General features: G+C 37.8%; 1 protein-coding gene across 1 annotated transcript in view; it reads left to right on the forward strand.

Annotated features, from left to right (window-relative positions):
* The window catches only part of LOC129744927 (coiled-coil and C2 domain-containing protein 2A), a 41368-nt gene that overhangs the window by 17277 nt on the left and 4802 nt on the right, over window positions 1-19289 (forward strand). The window contains exons 2-5 of the mRNA XM_055737688.1: window positions 7766-9242; window positions 9300-9592; window positions 9647-10114; window positions 10519-11006. Coding sequence (XP_055593663.1) covers window positions 7766-9242; window positions 9300-9592; window positions 9647-10114; window positions 10519-11006 — 2726 coding nt within the window. The remainder of the gene's footprint in view (window positions 1-7765; window positions 9243-9299; window positions 9593-9646; window positions 10115-10518; window positions 11007-19289) is intronic.

The following is a 19289-nucleotide window of genomic DNA, read 5'->3' on the forward strand; positions in this document are numbered from 1 at the left end:
CACTGTAACACAGTGATATCTCCGACCTCTCGGCTTAAATTAGCCATCGAGAGAGATAAACGCTGAAAGAAGGGGCCAAGTTTGCATCAATTGCTTCAAAAATGTCTTTACTACAGGGAGCATAGAGGTAACAATACTCCTGATCGATTCCGAGACGTTGAAAAAAGTAAATACCCCATTTAAAATGTCGGACAATTTAAAAATTCCAGATTGTGATGTTGATTCTGGCGAAATAACGTTAGGAATGAAAGACTTAGCAGTTTCCGCAATGTTTGGAGTATTCTGAGATGTCATATTCATACGGAATCCAGGAGGGACTTGTTTTTCTTTCACTATAGGTGTCGGTTTTTGCTTAATACCAATTGAGGGACTAAATGTTGGGATTTTTGCTGGAATTTTGGGGGTCTTCGGTGCTGGTTTTGATCGTTTTCGCGAGTTGGCTACAAAGATGACCGGGTGTTCTTCGTCGGTAGAATCTGATTCTACATTGTCTACAACTGACAGCGCAGTAAAAATGTTACTTGAATGAGGTTGGATCGGAGGCGCCGCGCTTTTCAAAATGGCGGCATAAGACCGTTTTGAGCGTTCCTTCAAAGAGCGCTTTTGGCTATCCCAGCGACTCTTATATGCCTCGCACGAGGAGATTTCATGGGGTGAGCCCCCGCAATAGACACATTTCTGCTCTATTGCTGAGCACGCTCCAGCCCCATGATTCTCCCCGCATTTGGGACACCGTGGCTTGTTACAGCAGTGCGACGCAGTGTGTCCCAACTTATTGCAATTCTTGCAATCCATGGGGCGAGGAACAAAGAGTCGCACAGGCAGCCTCAAAATTCCGTCAATCAAGACGTAATGAGGGAGGGCGGTTCCCGCAAAGGTCACACGAAATGAGCCTGAAGGTGAGTACCCTTTGACTCCATTTACGACGGTGGCAGTTCTGAGTTGGCGGCAATCCAAGATTTCGACCGAAGCCGAACCGAGGCTCTTAAACTTACCAACGCCGTTGGATTTCACGTAATCTGCCTTCAAACTCATTTCTGTAATCACGCCCTCGATCTCTACGTCTCGAGACGGAATGTACACGTGGTACTCTAAGTTTATAAAATTGCTGACAGCGATTTCATTTGCGGCTTTCCGGTTGGCCACTTCAACTCGCAATTTGTTTGGTCGCACCTTTTTAATGCAGGTTACGGAGGACCACCTTGCCAGATCTCTTGTGATCTGAACCACATTCAACTGCTTTCCATTCTTTTTGGGCCGGATGAAAACCACCCAAGGACCAGTGAAAGTTGGGCTCTCTGTGTAAACTCGGAGTCGGGATGCTTTACTTTCAACTGAGGATGACTCAGAATTATCATCCATTGGAGAATGAAAATCATTAGAAGGACCCGCAACAACCGAATCCTCTAAATGCTCCTCATCCTCATAGACGCTATCTTCGTCATCCTCAGTTGAGGGGATCAACCCCCCGCCTTCGCTCATATTTCTTCACACGAACACGAATGTCCAATGTTAAAATATGAACGAAGCAAACAATGGTCGAAATAAAGATAAATAGATAGTAAAAGAAAAAGTGAAAAAGAATGAAAAAAGAACTTACAATTTTTTCAAGCACTTCTTAGTAAGCTAATTTTCTTGAGTGTTTTTTCTTGGTACACAACCACGTGTTCTTCTGTTGATCGCAGCTGGCCCTGGCGATGACGACAGCAATGATGTTTTTTTTTCCTCGGTTGATTGATGATGGTTCGATTCACCGGGAGAGAATGACCAATCGGATTCAGACTCGTGCAATGTTTCCGTTATCCGATTACGGCTATTATTACCGGATCTATCGGACAACCGCCCACACAGTAATCAAACCTGGATTGGGAGGAAACAATTTGCACTCCTCTGCTGATGGTCCTGGTGCTGATGGTGACGGCAAGGCAACCTGATTTTCCAGCCAGATTTGGGGATTGCGCACCAGCGCTGCCGGGGGAAACACAGCTTGTCACTTCCGTTGCTGAATGGATTCGGCAATTGACGACCGAATGATGCAGGATAACTGCTTGTGGAAACTTTAAACTTTTTTTTTCACTTCTGCGTGTATAAAGCACCGATATGTAGCGAAACGAAAATACATCCGCACTTGCCAAGCGACTGGGATGGAATGATTGATCATGCTATAACTCTTTTATATAATTGACTTCATCGCTTGTCCGAGAAATTGGAGAACAGTTGCCATGGACCGATTGAGTTTTAGGAATTATGTTCGTCAAGTTATGTCGTGAGACGGCATACTAATAACAATTTATTCATTGAAATTACGGTAGCCTTAAAGCCTCCCAACATACATTTTTGTAGGTAAATATCTAAACAACTTTGTTATACGTTTCATATATACATTATAGAATGATCGTATGAAACTCGAAAAAACAGTATTTACCTACCAAAGTGGAGGCAATATCAAAAATAATATATTCAAAGATACCTAGCTCTTGAAATTTTGCATATAAATGCCAACGGACAATCTTTTAACAAACCTTAACACCATCTACTGACAGAAAAGGTCAACATTTCTCGATAATTGAATTTTTCACTTGTACCCCTCGTTCCGGGGGGTTTAAAATGCACTCTAATATGCTTTTGTTCATTTTTTATATACATTTGAAAATGCACTCTGACATATGTACTTTCACCAATTTTTGAAGAAAAGCTATGCCACTGACTCAATTTAATTGAGAACCTCACTCGTTTTTGCGCATTCAGATTCCTCAATAAAACAAAATCTTCAATAAAAACAGATAACTAATTTGTATGGCATATCTCGTTGAGCCTGATTATTGATTCCAAATTCCACGGAACAGGGCTGAGGATATTGCGATTCAGGGTTTTGATGACGTGGCCAATATTTATTTTAATTGGGATGCTGATTTTCGATAAATTACAGAATTTTTTCCCAAGGTTTTAATTTAATTTAGTTTAATCATTCAAGTGCTGATTAATTTTATTTAGTTTTATTAAGATGTTTAAATCAAAATCTTAAATTGCAAAGCTTTCCAGTTTAAGTTTAAACAACTAGTAGCCACTTGAAAGCATGTGGTAAATATGATTTATAAGAAATTCAAAACTTTCAAAACTATTTTATATCAGGAAGTGCTATTTCGTATTTTTCAAATCAGCCATTTCAATAACAAAAACGCAAAAAGTAGTGTAAAGTACTCTCAAATTAGATTTGAAAAAAAAATCAAATCTGTCCACGTGAACATCCGGGGACGGGGGTTGGGATTTGACAAATTTCCACGCTTGTCCACGGAGGGATAGGAGGGGGTCTAAAATCTCATTTTTCTATCCAAGTGGTATCTGAACAGCCCCCAAGGAAGAAAAAGCTTTGAATAGCGATTGAAGACTCTGATACCGAAAACCCGTGCTAATTCTGGAGAGCCAAGGCCACGTAGAGAAAGACCTCAGTGTGTTTGTCGTGCAGATGCACCCTCAAACTGCTAGTTATTTTCGACCGTGTACTATAAATTGGTTTTTTCCTTAGCGTGTTTTACTAATTAGTTGCATTTCTGCCACAGCATTTGATGGTGGCGCTTTTCGATTTTGTCCGTCGATTTTCGCTAGAGTTCCGAATCTTGTAATGGATAATTTTTGGCAATATACATACATAGAAAGAATGCAAGAGAGTAAAAGTTTTCTCTCTCAGCGTATGCGAACCGTTGCCAGCGACAATATTTGCTGCTTCTGTCATACACCATCTGATTTTAAACAATATGGTTGCACTGCTGGTCGCAGAGAGAACATCAAAGCTGTTCTCTCACTTGTCAAACCCGCTGGAGAAAAAAAAAGGAACGAACTCGTCTTTAAAATAAGCAAGCATGTCGGACTTTTTATCATATCCGATTTAAACCATTTAATCCGAGTTCGAGTAACGATTTTTACGACCTTTTACTTCATTAGTTGGAATTGCGATTCGCAGTAACGTTTTTAATGACTTGAGTTATCATTTTTAATGCGATTTCATGTTTGCTGGGCTTATAATACGAAAATAAAAATAAATGATTCATCGTGTTGAACTCGCTGTTAGATTCTACGGCTTAAAATGTCCATCCATTAAAATTTTAAAAATTTCCAACCGAATGAGAAATAACTTTTTTAGTGCCTAAAATACGATCCAGTGATGAGCATCACTTATTATAAGTGTTTTGTATGGTTAAATAGGCGTTTTTCCTTGCCCCTATCTCCCCTACCGAATATTCGGCGACGAATATTGCCCAAAAACCGTTAAGCCAAATATTCGGCTCACCGAATAGTTGAGCTAAGTATTGGGCCGAATAGGTCGAATACAGTCACTGACAAAAGTTAGTAAGCCAAGAACAGTTAATACCATCATTTTGCTCATGTGCTTCATAAAATGGATGGTTTATGAAATAAACTGTACTGCTGACGGATACTGTTTGAGTCCCTTAAGCCTATCATAAAGATTTGTTTTTTGAAAAATTTATCAACAAATGTTTTAGACGTATTTTACAATTTGTCACCAGAATTTAATGGGACAAAAACAAGTAACCATGTAAGGAAAAAGAGATAAATTAACAAAATTGAAAAGTATAACAAGTCAAAACATGTTATCTGTCCTTAAAATAGCAACAACTATCAAATCACGCGTTCTCTTGTTCATGTGAGCGTCACAATGCCTATTAATTAAGGTTTCTGGAAAATGTAGAAAGAGTACACACTCAGATCTCCGTAACAGCTGTTTTTCAGTTCTCTATCCTTTTTGAGGAGTATTCTTATCCTGCCTCTAAAATGCTTCATGAAATTGAAATTTGCCGATTTGGAGATATTTTGAGGTGTTTTGAGATAGTGTGCAGTATATATTCTAGTTTACTCTCAGATTTCCCTATTTTCCAAATTGTTCAAAAAAAAATTGCTTAGTCTTGCCCAGCTTTGCGGACACGTGTGGTAGAAAGTATGGTTTGCTTGAGGTTAAGAATCATCTTCCTTTTTAATTTTGTTTTCTATATTGAATATATGTTGCTCAAATTCGGCAAAATATAATTCGATAGCCAATAAGCAATTTCAAATTGCTTGGCACCTATTTCGACGTGTGTTGTCCCAGATTTGACTGGAAATCATTCTCTTTTTGATGAACGCCCTAGATGCGACAAGTGATCTGATCCGATCTTTACTAGCTTTTAATAGAGCGCGCTGGAATGAAATTGAACTTTTGAAATCTTGTATAGTGACACATTCCACGCGCTTGTACCGTTCAAAAGTGATTTTTATCCGTTCGCGTATCAAAAAATCTGAAACTTGTTAATAACTCTGATAATTCAAATCACACAAAACCAACGAAAAAAAGATTTTAAAAAATTTTAACATGTTTTATATGATTCTGAAAATCAATTTTTTTTTTTTTGAAAAAGTGGTTCTTTTGACAACTTTTCCAAAATAATTTATTAAAATGTATGGATTAATTTGTTTTGGAAATTTTTTCAATACGTTTGGAAGCCAAAAACACTGCTTCATTTTGTAGAATGTGATTGTTCCGAAAATCGAACAAAAAAAGTCGCAAATGAGTGAACTCACGTCACAAAAAAGGGAACTTTTTAATTTTACAAGAAAACTTTGAAATTTTCTGACATAGAAAAATAAGATCTTCTATGAAAATGATAAGACGATTCTAAAACTCTTAATTTTAAAGAAATCGGTTGGAATCTAGCTGAGTTACAATAGCGCGAATGAGTGAATTCACGTCACAAAATTTGATTTTTGTAAAATTTCATAAGGGGAATATGCTTTGAAAGCTGTTTTGACCCTCCAGATGGTCGGATTTTTACAAATCGAATATAATTTAGTTCATTTTTTTTAATAAGTTTGTTATTTTCAAATAAAAATACAAAAAATTTGATAATTTTTTTTTGTGAATCTTTAAATGGAGACTGTTAGAAACAATAATAATTTTAACGTTTTTTTGTTTCGATTGTAGTCGTTTTACCATTTTTATGGCATTCGTGACTTTATATCAACTTTGCAGTTGGTAGACAGTTATTGAAAAACTTATCCGTTATAACTGTGTTAGATGTTTACTCTTGGACTCGAACTCGCGGACATCAGCTCAGGAAGCAACTAACTTGCCAACTGAGCTTTTAAGAATTTTAACGTGCTGTGTCATAAATACCTTCTTTGAATTTTTGTCCTAGTTACAGAATCTGGATTCTTTTCGAAACGATTCATCAATTCGGTTATCTTATGCTGGTATAATTCCCAGTTCACCTGATCATAGTGCCATCGAGGTCGTTGAGTATGTTGCTATTCAAAAAGTGCCAATCAAAATAAGGATAAAGTTAGGTGATACTGAAAATTTATGATTGAAAAAGTTGGAACAACAAAATATCGTTTTTAAAAGTGCACATAAAATTTGAAGGTTCTAAAGAATGGTTCCGAATAACTTGAAATTTCGTGACGTGAATTCAGTGAACTAACCTTTTCTGTTTAAAGTGGATGAATTCACGTCACCATTTTAAACAAGCATAACTTCGTTCATTGTTGTTCGATCAAGACGATTTGCTCATCAAATTGTGGGTTATTGTTTTTTCTACAAGTCATTTGAAGACACCGATATTTTATTTACTCAGAGAGAACATGAATTCAAAGTTGTATGTACTGAAGTCACAATTGGTCAATTCAGAGTCTCATTCTGAAGGATAAGCGATTTCACGTCACGGTGGAATGTGTCTTATGCATTATCTACCAATTTGCTTGAAAATAATCGACTCAACAACATGAGGGGCATTAAGATGGAAGAATCAGAAGGACATTGAAATAATTGCTTTTTTTTTTAGAATTCGACAGAATTTATCGACCGAATATTAAGCGGATATATTCGTTTAAGCAAATAGTTGAAAAGTTTAATATCTGACCGTTTTGTCGAACTCCACTATTCGGTACATCTCTACATAAGACAATTTTTTATAAATGGTTTTATTATTGAGGTGAATTTTGTATGTATTGTTATGTATATTTCAGACTATTGAAAAACATTGGACTTGGGGTTCTGGTTTCTATTGAATTAAATAAAAACATTTTACCGGGAAATTAAATACAGTTCTACAATCACACTTTCAAAACAAAGAACACCTGTATTTTATTTTCTTTAAAGAGATCTTGAATCAGCTTTTTTAAGTCATATTTTATTAAATTCCTGAAAAGATTTTTTCAGCACATATCTAAGCGCGTTATGAATGTTCTAAGAAAATCAAGCGATTTTATATGTAAAAATGGTAAGCATTTTGCAAACCTATAAGTTTTAATCCATTATTGCTTACCCAAGAAGCCCATTTTTATCAAATTTCTTGCAAATAAACATTAGGTTATGTGAAATTCGTACGATATGGAACACATTGTCGAAACTTGCAATAATGTAAATGTAATAAACGAAAAAAAAGATCGGTTTTACTATAAAAACTATGAATCCTAAAAAAATATTTTGCTCAAGTTTCCAAATTTCGAATTCAGATTTAAATTCAAACTCAGAGTCAAAAACTATGCAATGTGTTATCATTTCACGAAATCGTTTTTTAACTTAAAGAATTCGAGATATAAATATAACTCAGAATTAGGATTCAGAGATTCGGTCGAAGGTTGTTATGTCGAATGTCACTTAGCCGAATGGGTCATTAGGTCGGAAGATGTTCGACCGTAGAAGTCTTGATGCGAAATGGACGTACAACTGTGTGTCGTGTGCCTAGAAACTTAAATTGAAAATCATCTTTTCCAGGACAAAAATTCTCACCAAGGGCTGAAGCTAACGATCCATTCAGAGATCGAAGACCCCGCAGAGCAGAGCGATGATCAACAGCAGCGAGCCGATGATTGGAACGATCGCTATTTGGCCGAGCTGGAAGAAATGCTTGACGAGGAACAGGAGCTGTACGTGAAGGAGAAACAAGACTACAAGCAATACCTGCGCGATCTGGAGCACAAAATCGACGAAGGTGAAGTAGTGGCAGTGAAAAAACCTAAAAAACCTGAGCTGGGACGATTGAAACAGGAATTTAAGAAGAGCTTCTACGAGGCTTTTAGGGCACCGGATGAACCTATTGTTCAGTTGGTTTTGCAAAAGGATATAGAGAGTAATTTTGAGGCTAATTTGAAGAAGGAATTGCGTTACAAAATTAAATTTTATATCGACAACAACCATGTAGCGTCAACAACAACGCGTCAATTTCAAAGCGATTTGCTGGTAGATTTCAATACATCGTTTTCGGTTAAATTGACAACCAGAATTCCGGAAGCAATGAAAATTGAGCTATATGAGAAAAGTAGACTGAAAAGCAAACTAAAGCTGACGGAGATTTTTATACCATTACCGAGTTCTACCGAGTTGTTCGAAGATGTGGGCTATGAGCAGTATGAATTTACTTCCGGGAAGGTATTCAAGTCCAATGAGTACCACAGTGGAAAGGTGGATATTAAGATCGGGTGGTTGGAGCAAGTTGGGTCTGGTTTTCCTAGCCCAACGAGGAGGCGACAGGTTCCTAAAAGGGTTACCCTGTCCAAGGATATTCAAAGGTGGCTCGACGAACAAGCACTTGAAGGTGATGAATCGAATGCAGAGGTATTGATGAAGGCGCTAGAAAATCAGCGCAGTGTCGAGCGTGATTCCGACGAAGAAAAAGACGACTTTCAAGAAAAGGATGAACGATTTATTTTCAATGAGGATCTGCTAGCGTTTTGTTCAGAGGAGGAAATTAATGGAAACGAAAGATTAAACATGCTCATTGAAAGATTCAACAAGAATTTGAAGTATAAAAATATCAAGTTCATACCCCAGATAGAGCGAGAGGTTGAGATACCGGAAGAAGCAAAGATAATCGATGAAACATTGGGTATAGATCCAATAGATTTGCAGAGACATCGTGGCAAAAAGTATCTGAAGAAGGTTTACGACACGATTACCAATCATTGTAGCGTGATCAATCAGGACAAAATAGATGAAAATTTACTGATTGGTGATCAGGTTCCATCATTTGGATCCCTAAGCTTGGCATTCTTTGAGATTTTCGGACCCCGGAGGCCTCTGAAGCCCTCGAGACGTTCGCCTATGAGCAGAACTTCGGTCCGGGTATCGGATGTAAACTCGTTCAAGATCATTGTGACGATAGTTCGAGCGTTTGGCATCCCCATGAGATCTGACGACCATCAGCTAACGTCAGCCGGTCGCAGGAATAGTAATTTATCGTCTACCAGATTCTGTAAGTCCTCTTAGAGTTTTTCTGTTGTACATTTTGAAGAATTATTTAAACTTGTAGCTTTTCGATCTTCTAACGTTCGTCCCTACATAACCATATCGATTAAGGACAAAGTACTACGAACTTCGACGGCCGATGGCACAAACCCCACCTGGAATGAGCAGCTTTCGATCCCACTCGATGCGGAGAGCGATCAACTGCGAAAGTTTCTCAATATTGATTTGTACGACGAGTTTATGGAAGACTTGCTGGAGGATGATCGAGTGAGGGCTACAGAGGTCTACCAAAGAATATCGAGCAAGTGGTTGGGACAACTTCGTATCCCAATTAGCACCATTTATCTCAACCAACGTGTAAGTTCATGGATTTTATCTTGAAACATGTTAATTTATTTGTTTCCAAAATAGATTGAAGGTACATTCGAGATCAAAACTCCTCCGATGCTGTTCGGATACAGTCGCAGCAACGGGACCGGAGAACTTCCAGAGTACACCTCAATGATGATCGGTTCTAGCCTGCCGGACATGCGAGAACTAACACATATCTCGTTGTTCATCAGCCTGGAACCGAATTTCAAGATTCCCCGCTTCGATACGGCCGGACTGGAGTGTGTCGAATTGGAACAGACTCGAACCCGAATCTATATGTGGTTCGAAGAGTATCGCAACGAGTTTCCCGCTAGGGCTATTTTACCACTGGTCACATTGCTCAGCGGAAAAAGAGTCTGCGTTACTCGGTTGCTGGGTCCCATCAATGTTCCGTTCGTGATTGACGAGAACATTGAACGGATGATACGTCGGTACGTTTCTTTGATTCCAGTTCACTACAATACCGATGCCTGTTCCCAGTTGCATGGAGTGTGGTTAACCAACAAGGTAAATTCTTTCCTTAACACGTTCGTCGCCATGGGACCCATATTCGGGTGACGGGTGTATTTCTTGGGAGGCTCCGTCTCATCAAGAACGTGTGACGCTCTCTTACTCAAGAAAGCCACTCAGTTTAGCCAAACGTTGTAAATCTTGAATCTAATTTTGTTCGTTCGTCGCCAAGCTCATTTTGCAGGACCCAAAGGAATTCTCGGAGCGTGGAAGTGAAAAGAGAGAACTGTAAGATTTGAAACGCGCGGCGAAACTGAGTGGCTAACTTGAGTGAGGGAGTGGCACCCGTTTTCCATGTGACGGGGCCTCCCAGGAAATACACCGACACCTGAATATGGGTCCCATGGCGACGAACGTGTTAAACAGTAGATCTGATACTCATTTGAAGAAATCCTTTTCAGGAAATCGTCAGTATGATGTGTGCATCTCCCAAGGATTTAGGGGTGTTACTAGCCGGTTTCTACCTCCTACTAGAATTTGACGTTTACCTGATTCTTGGACACAGTCTGCTCACAGGTGACAGTACATTTGTGCTTCTACGGGAAGGAATGGAATACTTCATTGTTGATCCTACGAGCGGCAGGAAATACAGCAGCACCGATACCTACTGCCCGCTGAATCGAATCTACTACATCGTTAGCCAGGACAATGTCTGGGGAAATATCCAGAAAGAGCAACGTGTCTTCCTAACCCAACTGGATGTGCATAAATCCGCCTTTTGGAGACCACTGTTTAGTAGTCGCATCCCAGCGCCCACTGGTTGTGTTCACGAGGCGAACTTTATCTACAGGAATCCCTTGAGCGTGCGGGACCTGCAGAAAACGATCGAGCGGAAGATCATCAAAAAGATTGGCATCTGGAGAACACATCGGAAGACGGTTTGGAACAGGTAAGTTATGACTTGTTTGTTCACAACCTGTAATCGAAGGTAGTGTAAGACACAGTAAGGTACTCGTGAATACACAAGTCCCTCTCCAACTCCTCCCGGAACCTTTCTTATTCCACCTGAGACTTCTGCACATTGATACTGATTAGAACAATTATCGTTTGTTCGCAGTTTGAAAGCCTCGATATACCCGAGCCTAACAGACGCTGTATGGATTTTTTACAAGGAAAATATCTTTAATATTTTGAAGACCAGCTGTTGGTCAAAAACTATATCCAGATCTTTGATGTGGTCTACTCGGCCGATTTCCTCATTGCCAAGTTGGAAAAGAGCCGTAATTCATATGTCCGTACCCTAGGCTGTAATGGGTAACGGCGACGGCGTGCATTACTGTGTTTATGGAAGTTGACGGTTTGGAAAAAGACTCTAAACTAACATAAACCTGAGAGGGCGGTTGCACGTAGCCTTATTTGATATGAGATCATAGAATATAAATTTAAAGTTGGTTCAATATCGTATACTTTTTCTTTGATAATCCATGTTTATAAGGTGAATGGGAGTTGAAACACTTGCCCTCTTCTTCCGTTGGACAACAACAGCATTGCGCAGTGGAAATATGAATGTTAGCCGGTCGTCAATCCAAACACCCAATAAACGGAAGGAATGGACGAAGAAGATGGACTGGTTGAATAGTTTCAGGGGAGGGAGTTTTTTAAGTTTTTCTTATTAGGACCAAGGTGAAGGAGTTTAGATTTAGCAGGGGAGAATCGGAAACCTATTTTTGGTGCCCAAATGGCATTTTTTTCGAAGACTGTTTGTAGTTTCGTGTTAGGCGGGCAAATGCAAATATCGAGATGAGCAGGATATCATCCGCGTAGACAAGGATCTGGATGTTTTCGGGAATGATTTTGAAAATAGAGTTTAAAGCAATCAGAAAGAGGGTAGGAGAGATTACTGATCCTTGCGGGACCCCTGTAGGCATTTGCCTTGGGCTGGAGAGAGAGTAGTTGACTAGAACCTGGGTAGTACGGTTGGTTAGAAAGCTTTGAATATCTATTATATAAAATTCTCTTGTAACGGTGTTTGTAGTACTACTCCTCCGAAATGACCCAAACGATTCGAATGAAATTATTTTTAGAATATTCTGTAGCCATGCGAATCGGTTTATATCGAATAAAAACAACACAAAGTCGCATCAATTGTCCGTAATTATTGAATTTGTAGTTTTTTGAATGAAATGAAAGTCATGGCTTATATTTTTTCGAGATTTTTTTTTCCTTTGGGCGGTTTGTTTTTCGTCTCCAAGGTCGAGGCGTCGCGACCTGACGTCGTTAGAAGATAGTAACTATGGCATAGCATACTGATCAGTGAGAATATTTTGGCGCGTATTTCTCAACCAAGCATATTTTCAATGCAAGTGGTGGCGATATGATGCCTTGATGTGGTTTTTTTTGTTCTTGATTCCTAGCTCACATGGTTATGAATGACGCCTAGATGTGATTCAGGTTGACATTTTGCTGATCGAATAAAACATATAATATTTGTTTTGCCAAAATCTGAAATTGAAAAGTCTGGCATCCATTTTTAGAGATTTTTTTTTCTTCGAGGGGTTTGTTTTTCGTCTCCATGGGCGAGGCGTCGTTGCAAGATAATAGTAACCAAAGCATACTGTTCATTGATCGCTGGAAAAATTTAAAAATTAGGCGCCTATTTCTCAACCAAGAACCTATATTTCTTATGCACGTTCTGGCGATATGCAACCTAGATGTGTTTTTTCCTTACTTATTTGTCACAGCACATGGTAATAAATGACGCCTAGATGTGACACGGATTGATATTTTATCGATCGAATCAAAACCATTTAAACGATTTCAAATATTCAAACAATTTTTAATTCGTGTTAATTTAAGTAGTAAATTGTTGTACAAAAGATATGAATTTGGTAATGATAAATATAAAATAATGACACTTTTTGGACGTTTGAAAATAAGAAATTGGGATGCTTTACATTCAATTTCGTATAATCCGATACGCCTAGAACGCTGGACACATTAACTAAACAAGAGTCTGTTCTTTGGAATAGATTAGATAGGATTGAAGTTTTTAAAGGCCGAATGAACTTTTTGATTTTTTGCAAACGTAAGTTGAAGTTATCAATAAAATAATCTACTTTTCTATAACAAAAAGTGAGGATATGAATTTTTCGGAAGAATTTTCAATTAAGAAAGTAAACTAGAGCAAGTGCAAACTTTCAACTTTTACGAAAAGTGTATACATTAATTCTTCATCTAAAAATTGTTGGGCCCAAAAAAAAAATTATCTGAATAAATAAAATCAACTCTTTTTTTTTAAATCATTCATCAAAAAACTGTTTACACGTTTACTGTTTGTTTACACACAATTCAAGTACGAACTAAACATGAAAAGTATGTTTTTGTTTAACATATTTTGGCTACATAGAAGAGACTTTTGATTCACTTTTTTGTTGAAAAGTTTTTTTGTGATTGATATTCTAGGGGCAGCAGATTTTTATGATGAACTTTTAATATGACCTGAAAGTGTTCAAAGTAATATAAATTCATGTAGTTTCTTTGGTGGAATAAGTGAAAACGCGCCATGTAGCAATGAAACATCTACAATTCAAGAATTTTATCTCCAAAATGGCCTGAAAGGATATCCCGACGGTTGAGTCTGAAGCGGATATTCAAAATTATTATAAAGGTCTTTGTAAATCAAGTCTTTTGGTTGAACAGCATTCAGTGAAATTGGAGTACCAAGCATTAATTTATTTCGGAGAAAACTTAATATATATCAATGAAAGTTGATAAAACAGACAAACAAGAACAAGTATTAAATTCATTTTAAAGTCTTTTCACTGACGCATCTGAAAAAGACCTATGTGTTATCACTTGCCCCAATAAATGATACAAATGGATACTTCGATATTTCTTTTTGTCAACATAACTATTTTTTTTTTGAAAATATGATTTTTTTCAGAAAATATGAATGTTGAACTGTGGTGATATTCGTTTGCATTTGCCCCTATGTTTCATTTTTGAAATGAACTCACGGAACCATCAAAGCCTGAACAGATTATTTCATTTCGATCTATTAAATTTTAAAAAATCTGCTTTTCAATTAAATGTTTTTAATCTTAAAAATATTACATAATCCTAAATGAAATCGAATGAACTAATTTGCATTTTTTGCTTGAATAAAAAAAAAGGAATTTTAAGTTGAAATGTGTAAAGTATATAACTTAAGTATCAGGCGAAACTTTTTGGAAATGATTTTTGTGAAAATATGGATTTTAATTCAAACTGCTTTGAAGCATGAGGATGATGAATAAAAAGCTGTTTGAAAATGGGTAATAAAAAATCTTTTCTTATGTGTTTCAATTATTCAGCTCTTAAAAATACACCATCCAAAGCTAATTGGGAGCTGAAAGCGCTGCGTTAGGCAAAATATTCAGAAAACACTTCATAAATGTTCCAAAGATTCATAAGCAATATATTCCAATAAATGAGATACTTTTTATTTCGGTTTAAACCTTATTGTGAACTCGAACAAAACGGATTAAATCACTAAATGGAATACAGCAAATGGAACATACATATTATCAACATACAGTTATTTATGGAACAAGTAACAAAAATTGGATTTTGAAAGGCCCGTTGATTTAAAATTCTATGGTTTAATTTTGATAGAATTAAGCGGGACGATTCGAGTAAAGGGAAAGAAGGGAAATGTAAAAAAAACTAGGAAAAATTGAAAATGGACGCCAAATTGAACATGGTAAGACGAAGTTTACCGGGTCTGCTAGTATTGATATAATCTAACAGAAATTCCCCAGTCTCGCAAGAAGGTGAGTATGGTGTTATGTTCGACGCAATCAAATGCTTTGGATAGGTCCAACGATAGGAGATCAATGTTTTGACTTCGACTTAAGTCATCATCCAGGATGCACTCAAGGAGGCATAGATAGTCATCGGTTGATCGGCCGGGATGGAAAGCGTATTGACGGTCGTCTAAGAGTAGTTTTTGATCTATAATGGTGTTGAGGCGGTGATTGACTAGTCTTTCCATGATTTTCCCAGAGAAGTCTATCAAAGTGATAGAGCGATAACTGTCTCCCCTCGCTCGGTGCATCTCTCTTTAGCCAACCTGAATGCCCCGGGCTCCCCCAGGGCACCCATATTGACGGTCAGCTTAGTGTGGACGTCCCGTCAACATGGCCTCAGCCAGGCGCACAGTGGACCCCAACCTCAAGTCAGCCCAGGTGATCCGACCCGTGAGTAGCCACGTTACAGAAGGCGCCAAGCTTCCATGTCGATGATACTTGGATCTTTTTGGGGCTTGGGGATAGGGACAACAAGGCCGCGTTTCCAGTTATCTGGTATCAAACCATCATTCGAGATTTGGTTGATTATATTTAAAAATGTTGTTTTGGCGGATAGGGACAGGTTCTTGAGAAACGGGTACCCGATGTCGTCGGGCCCAGAAGATAAACCCTTTACTTTATGAAGGGCCGTGTTTAGTTCATCTAGGGCAAAGGTCGGCAACCTGCGGCTCACGAGCCGCATGCGGCTCTTTGGATGAGAAGTTGTGGCTCTTTAACGTCAATTTCAAGTAGGTAATATTTCAGTTAAATTTAAACCTACTTAAAACTGTGCTAATCCAACCAATACGCCTTACCATGTGGAAAACCTGATACAAATAGCCTTTTCTGTCATAAAATTTCAGGTATGGATACCAATTCGAAAAAAACATCACCAACTTTTACGAGAAGCGGTTTTTTTGGTTTATAATTAAAATAAACAGGTATGACTAGCAAATTTAGGTTTGAAAATAAACATAGCATTTTCTCGAGTCAACACGAAGAAGTAAAATTTCGTGATTCACGTCACTCGAGTAGCAGAATAAGCCCCATTGAGACAAGAGAAATTAAAGGAATTATGTTCGTCAAGTTATGTCGTGAGACGTATACTATATGTAAATAATAAGACAAAAGAAAAAAAAATCTTCAACTAGAAATCAGAAATGCAAAATTGTTTTTCAAATTAATAAAGACTCATGTGAAACTTTTCTGAGATTCCCTTCAAAGTCTATTGAGATTTGTTTAAAATTCTTTTGAGACCCTATCAAAATTATTTTAAGATTGATTCGATACTCTTTGTAGACTGTTCTAAGAACCACCTTAAAAGCTCTTGTCAAAGCCATTAGATGTTCTTTCAGGGCTCTTGAGACTCTTTTGGACCTTTTTTCAAACTCATTATAGGCTTTTTTACGACTCGTGAGATTGGTCTGAGGCTGTTTTAAATTGATCTAAAACTTTTTTATGACTGGTTGAGTCTCTCTGAGGGAATTTCGAACCTCTCTGGAACACTTTTTGAGACTCTTTTAAGTTTCATTTGACTTTATTTGACACTTTTAAGCTTTTTATAAAACTATTTTCAGACTCTTTTGAGACTCTAAAGGACAATTTAGGGACTCTCTTAAATTTTTACAAGATTGTTTCGAAATTTTTCTGACTGTTTTGAGGCTGCTTCAAAACTCTTCTGAGACTCTTTAACAGTTCTTTCAGGACTCTTCAAGATTCTAGGTATTTTGGAGACACTTTGACAACTGTTCTGAGACTCTTTTAGGAATTTTAGAGAATTCTCGAAATTTTCAAGACTCTTTTTGATCTTTCCCAGGGAAGATTGAACTTATTCGAGCCCATTCTTTAAAGATTTTTTCGGCTTTCTTTTAAATTTTTGGTGTTGTTTTCAAACTAGCTTCAAACTCACTAGAGACATGAATTAAGTCTCTTTCAAGACTCTCTAAAGACTCTTTGGTGTCTATTGTGGGGCTCTACAGACTTTTGTGTACCAATTTTAATATGAAGAACTTTAGGATCAAAAAACAAAAGTTGGGAGTTTAACGTCAAAGGTAAAAAAAAGATTTTTTTTTTGGTTTTTTTATATCAGTTTCTCATATTTTACGAAAAAACCGCAAGCTTTATATAAGTTTTCTCAAACAAAACAAATAACAGTATTGTAATAGGTATTTTATTGAAGGAATTCATTCACAACTTTTTTCAAAATATGTTTTACTAAATATTTTGGTTTCACGAAACATTTGTGAGTCCTTTATATTATCCACAGTAAGTTATTATTTATGCTTTTAAATATTAAAAAAAATTGTTTCAACATGCTCATAAATTTTATTGAATTTTCAAATAAAACTGAACGAGGCCAAAGAACACAAAGAAAAAGTCAATTGTGATTTTAGGGCATGTTAATTCACGATTATGAAGCTTCAGTTTGGAAAACAGAATAAAATTTTACAGTATTGCAGAATAAATTTAAATGAATTTTTAAAGTTCTCTTTCGAATCAACCCTTGGTTTTCAAAAACTGAAGCTAATGAAGACAAAGCATGAAAACCTTGTGTTATTAAGGATTGTTAATCGAAATTGGGAATAGAAAAATTAAGAAGTTTTATAGATGTATTTGATTGCAACTAACAAATGTGGCTCTTTCGAACATTGGAATTTTGAAAAATTGTAATTTTCGGCTCTTCTGACTCAAAAGGTTGCCGACCACTGATCTAGGGTAAAGTCGGAGTTATAGGAAAAGCTGAGAGACAGATGTAGAGAAGATGGAGGGGTTTCTTCGGGAGGAGTTGGATTTTGATTGACAGTGTTGGTTGAGGAGAAATGTTTGCAGAAGGCTTCGGCCAGAAGGAGTGGGTCATTGGTGTAGTTTTGGTTAAGGAGTAAATGGAACTGATTTTTGCGGGGTTCTCCGTTAAGGATTTTAATTTTGCTCCAAAGGATTTTGGAAGGAGTGTTGGGGTGAATTTATTCGGTAAACTTAAGCCAACAATTGTATTTTGCGGTCCGAACTGCGGACCTGGCTTCAGCCCTGGCATTCTTAAAAGTCGAAGGGCCTTCCTTCGTTTTTTCAGGGCTTCCCGGACTTCAGGCCCCCACCATGGGACCGAGGTTTCACCTGGTGTTCCACTTGACCGGGGAATAGATTTGGAACCCGCTTCCAATAGGATGTTGTTGAATTGTTCGAGGGAAATAGAATCATTAACGGAGAAGAGATTTTCAATATGGGTTTGGTAGTCATCCCAGTTGGCTTCGTCGTATCACCAGCGAGACCTTGTGGCAGCTACAGGGGAGGGGTGTTGCAAATTAATTAAGAGGGGAAAGTGGTCACTCCCATCGTTGTCTTCCAGAGCTTTCCAACCGAATTTAGGCCCGAGAGACCAGGATACTATGCTTAAGTCAATAGCTGACGTGTTGCCCGTGCGGGGGCATAAACGTGTAGGGGAGCCATTATTGAGGATGGTTAGGCATTTAGTTTGGGCAAAGTCCTCGATGAACTCACCCTCGCGGTCAACGTTTTTACTCCCCCACTCAGTAGAGTGGGCGTTAAAATCACCAAGTAAGATGGAAGGGGTTGGTATTTGTGGGATCAGATCTTCAAAGCCCTTGGTGTAGTCTTCGTATGATAGTGACGGCGAAGCATAGAGGGGAAACTACGGAGATTTGATGGGGGCTTCGAGACGAACACAGATAGTGTTGAGGGGGGAATTTATGTTGACTAAAGAATATAGGAATCCATTTTTTATTCCGAGGCCGACGCCCCTGCTGTAGGGGTTTGAGGGGTTTTTATGTGACAAAAAGTAATAGCCGTTAATTATATTAGTTTGTATTGTTGAATGTGGGGCGAGGGTTTCTTGAATAGCGAGAATTATTGGGGAGTGTTTGGAGACAAGTAATTGGATTTCAGGTAATCGGGTTCTGAGACCAGAGATGTTCCACTGTAGGGCGAAGATGGTTGTAGTTTTTTGTGTTGGGCTATTGCGATTATTGTGGGTCAGGATGAATAATAGAATTAAAGTGGTAGGCAGAAGTATTTAAAATAGTGGAAATAATCTGGAGCTATAGTACACTGTAAATTTTTGCCTCGGTTTCCAGCAAAAAAAATTGCTGGAAACGTTCAGCAATCCAAATTTTTGCTGGAAACCAGCAATCGGTTTTCGAATTGCTGGATTTTTCAGCATTCGGCTATGTGCTTGTAATTTTTGCTGAAAAATCAGCAATCGGTTTTCAAATTGCTGGACTCTCCAGCAATTGATCTAGTTTGCTGGAAAATCAGCAATCGAGTTGTCAATTTGGAGTTCGTTTTTGTTTCGTACGCTGAAGTAAGGTGAGATTCTATTTTACGAATTTAGGTTTAATTAATATAATTATTTTATTTTCCTCTATATTCTAGCAACCAGGCATCAAGTC

The sequence above is a fragment of the Uranotaenia lowii genome, chromosome 2 (assembly GCF_029784155.1).
Source record: "Uranotaenia lowii strain MFRU-FL chromosome 2, ASM2978415v1, whole genome shotgun sequence".
Classification (NCBI taxonomy): Eukaryota; Metazoa; Arthropoda; class Insecta; order Diptera; family Culicidae; genus Uranotaenia; species Uranotaenia lowii.